Genomic DNA, 9,189 nt, shown 5'->3' on the forward strand with positions numbered 1-9,189 from the left:
GGGAATCCTGGGGTTATGGGGAGTAAAGAGAAAGGCAGGAACCGCTGTTCATGGGGTAGGTAGAAGTTTGCATATGTGGAACATGAAAGACGTTGAGAGGAAAGGAAAAGGCAATGCTGCCAGGACAGCAAACAGAATAACGGGTTGCAAGATACCACAATATAAGTAGGACATGAATACAAATATCATAAATACAGTTGGAAAATGCCAGTTAACCAAAACCAAAGCTGTCTATAAGAAAAATCAATGTCAATAAAGTTCTTATTAAGAGAAAACTTGTGGAAAAAGTAAAAAGAAAGAAAATAGTTCTGGCACTTTAAGATTTCTTTTGCTTGTCATTTTATGAATCACAGTACTGTAACTTTTTGTCTTGATTTGAAACAAGGTATAGTTTTCAAAATCTCTAAAATCATTCCTGAGTCAGCCTAAAAATTCTCACACTCTGTGCTGAAGGGCATTGGAATTTACTGATGTGGTGGTATTGATTCAGGATATAAGTTTTTTTGCAATAAAGATAGTATAGGGTGCACACATTTTAGGGAAAAGACTTGCATGGCTGTGGGAAGAAGCACAGCGTTCTTCCCCATCTCAGGCTCTTAAACACTGTGACCATTCAGCCTAACAACCCTAAGAGGTATCCATGCATCACTCTATTGCCTTACATATTCCCCCTCAAACAGTTACTGATTCCTTCCCTTCCTCCCAGCAGAGCACCATGCAAAGGTCAGGCAAAAGCCTTTGAGATTAAATTTTAAGTGATTAAAATTTCTATTATTTTGTGCACTTGTTCCACATATTAAAAAGCCCTAATGGAACTTGCACGCATTTCTGCAGGTAGAGAGGCGCATGATGACAGGAATTAAGGAAATTAATTCCTGCGCTTTGGACTGAAGTAATCTTCCAGAATGTAATTGGCTTTCAATCATTCACACATAACATGCCCTTCACCTTTAAATGATAATTAATTTTAACATACATATTTCAAATTCCATTTATGTCAGAACTCAAGAAAGCTCCTATCGCCACAGTAGAACACACTAAATACATTTTGTCCATGATAAGACTATGTAAAAATGCAATTCAGATTTCTGATCTATGTATCTACAGAACTTTTTACCATTCATGTGTGACCACTTAGCAGGTGGAAATGCAGAAGAACACGTCCTGGCCAGAGCTCAAGAAACAACTCCCTCAGCAATGCCAGGTGATTACTACATCCTTTCACGGAATGCACTTTACGTTCTTGCTGCATTGAGCTCTCTGTGGGACATGGTGAAGTGGATACCAAGTCTACATGACTTCTCAGAGCTTTGCCTAGATCATACCAAAGCTGTGCAAAGCATAGAGTCCATACACATTTCTGCATCTGCTTTAATAAAAGCAATCAATGGAAATTTGGAAAATCCCACAACACAGCACTTTTCTTCTTCCATGGCTGTGAGAGAAAGACTACAGAGGAAGTATCTGGAAAAATTGCTTCTGGGATGTCAGTCCACCCTCTCCAGCTGATGTAGCAGCAACATATGATGGGTGATGAAATGTATCCCTCTGACAAAGTGGCCTTCTGAAGATCAGGTGCAGTATTAAAAAAAAACATTACTTCTTGTCTATATTTTCCTTTTGCACGTCATATCCTATCACCATGTAATGTTGTATCACTCTCATACTAATATCAACCCTGGCTGACAACCAGGGAGATTGTAATGTTGGCACCCCCACCAAATGGTTAGGCATATCCTGGACAACAGATACTTATACTTAAATTGGGACTAATTTGCATTTTGTGTATTGTGGCTTTTTTAAAGCTTAGTCTTAGTAATGAAAAGGAATGTGTAATTCTGAAATAGTAATACTTTTCTTTGAAAAGCCAGGTTTCCTAATGGATTGCCATCTGTTCAACCCTTTGCCAGGAAATAGATTTGTCCTGCTTACTGCAAACAGTATTAGGGTGAAACTGTAGATTACAGAGTGGATTGCTGAGCAGTTTAAAGTGCGTGCTGACACTGTTATTGCGGTAATAACAACTTTAGTTGTTCCTTTTCTAGTAATGCTTGAATTTAAACAAATCTATCTAGCAAGCTGTATTTAGAGTACTTTACAAGGTGCTTTGCTCGTAGGTTCCAGTAAAGTTGCCTATATCTCCTCTATCATTTTGCCGTCGAGCTCACCAGGTTTCTTTTGCACAGCATCCCCAGCAATAAGGATTCCGTATCTTATTTTGAGAGCCCATCTTAATCCTCCAGAAGGAACGCTTTAAAACACAAGGCACTGGCCTATATCACGCTTTCAGAAGTACAAGATCTATACATGCTGGGAACCTCTAGATGCAAGTTAGGAAGAAAGATGCCCCAGCAATTCAGAACACTATCGGGAGCTGCTTGACCTCTTTAATTCATGGAGCCAAAGAAGCAAAACAAATTGTGGTGGTAGGTTATTCTCCTCGGTAACCCGCAGAAACGTAACATTCCTGCAGAGCCTTATTTGGGGCACACATGCATTTTTCAGTGAGAGGTCCAATTTTTTACAACCCGGAGGCAAAAGTTGAGTTTTAACACAACCTCCAGGTCTCAGCACCCTCTCATGTTACCTCCTCGAGGTTAGTGACCCAGTCTCAAAGCCGGGGAAGCATCAAGACTGCTCTCTATGTCTGCACCAAGTGCTTATCCACTGAAACACCTAGACACACAGTAATAATCTTACTACATAAAACAGCTTAGAGAAACTGCCCTCGCCATTCCCTTCCCTGCATCGACCAACCCCCAAAACACAGCACTCTGCACCCGAAAACGAACGCCGTTTCCGCGAAAGCACAACTCTGAACTTCCAGAGGCTGCGGGGGAAGCGAAGGCGCCGCCAGACCAGCGCCCGCCCCCCGCAGCAGCCCCCTCCGCCGCCCCCCGCGCGAAGTTACGCGCTCTCCCTTTTCAGCCCTGCCGCCCGCGAGCCGGGCTCGGCGGGCAGACGCCTCCCTTCCCCGCCCTCCCCGCCGCCCGCTGGGGCCCGCCGGCCCCGCACGCCGGGGCTCCGCGGGGAAGCCGGAGGGACGCGGAGCGAGGGGCTGCGCGGGCGGGCGCGGCGCTTACCTCGGTCCAGCGTGAGCGGCTGGACCGCTGTCAGCGTCGCCATGTCTGCGGCGGGGCTGGAGCCCGAGTGACGCGCGGCTCCGACAGCGGCGTGCAGCGAGGCGAAGGGCGGGGAGAGGCGGCGGCGGAGGGAGGCGGGGTGGCTCCGTGCGGCAGGAGGAGGAGAGCGGCGCGGAGCCGGGCGCCCGCGGGATGGCGGCCGCCGGCGTCGCCGCCGGCGCGGGGCGGGCGCCGCTTCCGCACGGCTCCGTGAGGAGCCGCGAGGCGGCAGCGGCGCCGCGGCGGCCGGCGCGGCAGGGAGGGGAGGCGGGCGGGAAACCGCGGCGCCCCGCGGGCGAGGCCGCGGCCGGCGGCGGGCAGCGGGGCTACGTTTGGGGCGCGCCGTGGCCGTGGCGGCCCCGGGGAGAGGAGCCGGTGAGGGGGAAGGAGGGAGCGAGCGTCCGTGGCGGCGGCGTGCGGCTTCCACGGCCGCGCCGCGTGGGCGAGCGGCGGGGCCTCGGTGGGCTGGGCGCTCGCGTCTTAGGTTGGCAAGCCTGCGGGCCGCAGGGGTCGTGTCTTGACGGACGAAATCGTCAGCCTCCCTCAGGAAAGGAAAATCCTCTGATAAGACCCATCCAACGTGTCTCCGTGGCGTGGGGTCGAGTCCTGGCGTTTGCGGAGAGAGAGGCGGCCACGGGCGCGTGGCGGCGGCCCCGTGCCGGTGAGCGCGAGGCGTTCGGCGGAGGCTGGCCGCGCGGGTGGCGTTTCCTACCGCGAGCCGTGCGGTTGCCCGCTCCCCTCCTTCACGCGGAGTCGAAGCGAAGGCCGTCTCCGTTTCGCTTGCAGGAAAAGGGGTGTTGGTGAGCGTGGCGGAGCGCCACGGTCTCTCTGCTGCCGTCCCTAGTGGGGACAACATGGTGCAGAAACATCTGAGTGAAGAAGTACGTCCTGTTAGACCATTGCCCCGTCTACTGTCTGTGTTTTTGTTTGCCCCAGAAGCATTTAAAACAGGTGGAATATTAGTTGAAAGATAAATGGAGTACTCCCTTCTCCATATCCGCTAGGAACTGGGAGGACAGGACTTAAAAATAGAGGAATAGGAGGTTGCACATCATAAAAGCTTCTTAACTGTAAAGGTATTTAAACACTGGTGTAGATAACTAGGGAAACTGTGGAAGTGTTATCATTGGAAGTTCTAAGAGCAAGTTAAAAATACATTTGGCAGTCTCAGATAAATAATATACATGAGCCACCCACTTCTTTTGTTAAACTGAATTTAACACAAATTTCTCTGATTAATAAACAATAAACAGTCATCCCTTTGGATATCTTGACAAGAAAATATTTTAATTTGTTAAAACACTGAAGTGAAAAACAGTTTCTGGCAAGCAGTCAATTTTATAAATCAAAATTAACATAAGGATTTTTAGTATGCAGATTTTATGTATTTGCCTAGCAGCTGGATTGACATAAAGTATAACAGCTCCTCTTAAGTAGTCACATTACTGTATGTTGGATTCATAGTCCTGAACAGAGAAGAAGTACACATTTGGAGCTGTAACAGCCTAATGCGACAATTTTCAAACTGTTATGACACTTTAAAAAAAATCTATTGCAGACATGAAAGTATGTTTAAATAATATTAAAAGCAAAGTCCCAAGCTAATTATTAGCCAATCAGGTTGTTTTTCATATAGGACTTTATAATCCTCCAACTTGTTCTCTTAAACTGCCATATTGTGAACAGATACTTTGAAGCAAAATGCATTTAGAACATTGACTTTTCTATTAATAAATATGTAATGCATATGCCAAGCAGAGAACTTGTTAGAGCTAGATCTTTATAATAAATATCTGAGCTTGAGTAAGATTTCTGTGAAAAGCAGTAAGCTCATTCTGAGTTCATCCTTTTATATCTACTGCTGGTCAAATTTCTTATCCTCTGCCACAGAGGCTAATTGGCACTTGGATCAGGGACTTGAATGGGAGTATTATCTGCACTCAAGGAAAATGAAAAGCAGCATTTGCTAAAATTAAACATTTCCTAATCAGCATGGCTGTATGGCTAATGCTGAAGAATATTAAAGGTGAGGACTGGCTTAAGCCGCGGAAGTGGGAAGATTTCAGAAGCTGTCCAACAGAATTCCATAATTGGAAAAAGGATGATGGAGTTAACCAGGGAGCTGTGAAGTATCTATGGTTTTCCAGTGTCAGTTCCCAGGAGAAACAGTGGACTCTAGTAAAAGTTAGTAGTCAAAGAGAATTAGTGTCAGTCAGCCTACCTCCTTAGAAGGAGGATCTTTCTAGATAGAAGCAACTGGTTTGATTTCCAGTCTTCCTGTTGATTCATTGTGCTGTATTGGAGCTTTTAATTCAACATCGTGTGATATTTACTGTACGGATGAAACTATACTGAGTTAACAGATTATATATCATGTGAACAGGAAACCGGTTTGTTGACAGGTCTTCAAAATATAGTTAGTGGTCAGATGCCAGTGTACAAAGCTATTTCTAAACAACATTGCCTGGAGATTTATTCTGACTATTTACTACTTCAATTAAAGATAAAAAATGTAGATACAGAGGCTTTGGTAGCTCTTTTTAGGTACTACATCAGAGAAATAGGAAGGAAGATAGCCCTGCTTAGACCAGGAGGTTGGGCTAGATGTTCTTTAGGTCTCTTCCAACCTAAATTGTTCTATGATCCTGTAACGAAATGATCAAACCGGTAAGAATTACCGGACAACCTGGACTGACTGATTACATTCCAAAAGTATTGTGTTTTAATGCACCTGCAAGTGAAGAAGAACGCAGCTGATGCTTGGGAGAATCAGAGCTTGTTTGGGAGGAGTGGTCTTACATAACAATCTCAATCTCTTCTTAGTGCAATGTTGCCAAAATAGCTAATGTGATCCTTGAATATAGGATCCTTGCATATAGGAATATGAAAAAGAGGAATGACAAATAGAACTAGGGAAGTGATCCTTCTTGTGTACATAGCACTGATAAAGCAACTTTTTCAAATACTGTGTCCAAATCTGGTGTTTGCATTTCAAAATGGAGAGTAAGCTTTGATACAAGGCTTAAAGACCTCAAAGCTTATCAAAGGGAAGAGTGAAAAGGAGCTAAATCATTAAGTTCATATATAAGGAAGAGGCACAATAGTGGAGGGATTTATAGTCTTTATAGTCTTTAAACATAAGACGATCCTATGACTGGGAGTTTTGACAAATTCAGCCTTGAGTTAGATGCACTTTTCCAGCAAGAAGGATAACACAAGGTCTCATTATTCACTGTTGCTTGAAATCTTAACAAAAATTAGAGGTCTTTCTAAAAGACTTGCTTTGATCTAACTTCTAAGGAAGAATAGAATGGCTAGGGTATTTAGGAGGTTAGATGAGATAATGATTGTGATCTTTTACTCTCATAACTTTTATGACCCTTTGGTTTCTCTCAAGAATTGAAGCTACAAGGGCCAGAGAATTATTTCTACACAGCACAGTGCCGTGGAACATGGAAAAGCCCAACAGACCTCTGAACATGCTAGTTGACTACCAGAGTAATATGCAGCTATTTGCTTTCCCAGAGCCACCTCAAACAGAACTAAATCAGAGGTGGAAGCGCTATTTCTGGTGACTATAGAGATATGTGGCAAGAGGTCACAGCACATTCACTAGCTACATCTGTATCTGGGTTGCCAGCACTGTGTTATGCCTTTTAGCTATGCTTTTTGCGCTAAATGTTTTGTCATGACTAAATTTCATTTTGGGTAATTGCATTTGGGTTCCTACCTACATTTCCCATGAAATTTCAATTTGCTGCAAGACTCTTCACAACCAGGTTCCTTTGGAGAGCTTGTTGTGTAGCCACTTTGTTTCACCCCAAGTTTACAAAATAGAGGAATTGTATTATATGATATAACTAAATTTTGTTTGTGCCCCTTTTTGTTAAATGCAATGTGTTATTTCGCTGCTCTTGCATCTACTCGATCGCTCTGGGAACCACACTCTGCATTTGTAGGACTGTATCAGTCATTCCCCATCAAACTCAGTTTGATCATGTTTGCACATTGCATGGAATTCCAGATTATTTTAGTGTGGATTCCAGGTACGGAGAACTTTCAGGATCATACCTCAGAACAGATTCAGAACACATATTCAGCCTTTTTTTTTTCCTGCTGACCACTAAGATTCACTTGCACATAATACTTCAGTGCAACTAAAAGCAGAATTTCCAGTAGTATTGTAATAGTGACTGTGAATTCTCAAAAGGCTCTCAGGAGCCATTAAAATTTACTTTTTGAGTGGCATTTTGCCTCTATGGGGGAAAGAATTCCTTTTTTAAATCCATCAGTTATTTCCATCCTGTTTCCATGGCAGAATTTGCTGTTTGAGGCATCTAATGGTTTAACAGCAGGTTGTTTATTGGGCAAAGAAGTGCATCAGTTTCGCATGAGAAATGTGATTTAGTGTTTTCTGAGAATGATATGCATTAGTCACATGTACGGTTAATTTTGTCCCAGGAGAGCTATGCCACCTTAAATAATATTTTAGATGAGCAGAAAGTTCCATAGGAGCATAGCTCTGTATAGTATAGTACTTTTCCACTGTACTACACTGTATTATAGTACTATACTTCCTTACAGAACCCATTTTACATTCTAATGTTGTGAAATGAATTACTTTTTGTAGGTAATGCAATTGCTATTTTTCCAAATACTAAAAACAATTTGGCCTTTAAATATAGTTTTTGTTTTTGTTTTTTTATGATTCAACTCCAGTTGACTACAGTGAGAGAAGAATTGAGCCTTACTGAAAGATTGTCCTTGGGCTCTGTTGAAAATCAGGTAGAGAGTCTACTCATTTCCATGGGTTTCAACCTATAGTCCATAGAACCCTATAGAGTCCATGCAGCCTCTCTAAAAATAGCTACTGCAAAAGCTAATGAAGCAAAACAACCCTGTTGCTAATAGGTTTACATTTTCTGATTGCGTTGCTTGGCCCACCCTTTCTTTTAGGCAGGTGAACAATCTGAAAGCAGTTACAAATCAGATCTTTAGTCTATGATGTGTATCATCTTTTGATATATCCTTGATACCTGAAACTTGGATCTGTTTCCCTTGGACGTTTTAGGAATGTCTTACTTATTTTGATTGCTTTAAGGATGCAGCCTGTACCTAAAGTTTGTCTGTACTGTTAAACTTTGAGAAGAAATATGAATTACTCTCTATCACAGGCCACAGATACACTTCTTCATTTGGCATGTTTACTGTCAGGTGAGGCTTTGTCTGCAAGCACCATACCTGCGGTCTTAACATATCCATAATATATGAATTCACATAGACTGTAGCTAATGTTTTTAATTATTCTAACAACTAAGCAAAAGCATTCATTTGCACCTCTCATAGATAAGCATCATGAATTATCCACCTATTTCCTATGTCCAGTCTATTAATACACATTTTGGGTGGAATTTTTGGATCAATGCAATTTCCTAACAAGAATGATATGAGTAAAAAAAAGGGACTTGTGCTTTAGAATATGTTTATTGATTCTTCTTGGCTGAGTTTTTCGTTGTTTGCATTAAAACATTCATATACAAAATGACAGAAAAAACAGAGAAGATGTAGTCACAGAACTGACAATTTTATCTGTAGAGGATGTTAAAACAGCAGAACATGTCATTTCAAATGGTTTTAAAAAACAGCAGTGGACTCACAGTGATCGTTACAAGGAAGTGTGTAGTGAAGTATGTCAATTTAGAGAAAAAAAGAAGTACAAGGACAGACCACAATTCCATAAGAATGCCATGGCTAATTAATCTGGGAGTGTGGACAGGGCAATAGATAGTGCTGGCATAAGTATTTACTGGAGCTGTAAACCCAGCATTCATTTGTCCATGAGATAAGTGACTTTTTGATACGCCTCTGAAAATGGGTGGGACCTGGATTTCAAGGAGTTATTGTAATTAACCCTGACTTTAGTATTCTCTTTAAGTGCCTTTTTTGAGCAATGAAAATTAAAATATGATTAAAAAGCCATTTTGAAATCTAGAGTGTATTTACAGATTTTAATTGGGAAGAAAAGTAAGCTGTCTGCAAAACTAATATGTTTACATGAGGCTTCAGT

At 42.7% G+C, this 9,189-nt stretch overlaps 1 protein-coding gene across 1 annotated transcript in view; it reads right to left on the minus strand.

Annotated features, from left to right (window-relative positions):
• Nucleotides 1–3,138, minus strand: part of LIN7A (lin-7 homolog A, crumbs cell polarity complex component) — a 45,792-nt gene extending 42,654 nt beyond the window's left edge. The window contains exon 1 of the mRNA XM_062568066.1: nt 3,084–3,138. Within this exon, the coding sequence (XP_062424050.1) occupies nt 3,084–3,126 (43 nt within the window). The 5' untranslated portion in view covers nt 3,127–3,138. The remainder of the gene's footprint in view (nt 1–3,083) is intronic.
• Between the last annotated feature and the right edge of the window lie 6,051 nt (nt 3,139–9,189).

The sequence above is a fragment of the Rhea pennata genome, chromosome 1, assembly GCF_028389875.1.
Source record: "Rhea pennata isolate bPtePen1 chromosome 1, bPtePen1.pri, whole genome shotgun sequence".
In the NCBI taxonomy this organism is placed as follows: domain Eukaryota; kingdom Metazoa; phylum Chordata; class Aves; order Rheiformes; family Rheidae; genus Rhea; species Rhea pennata.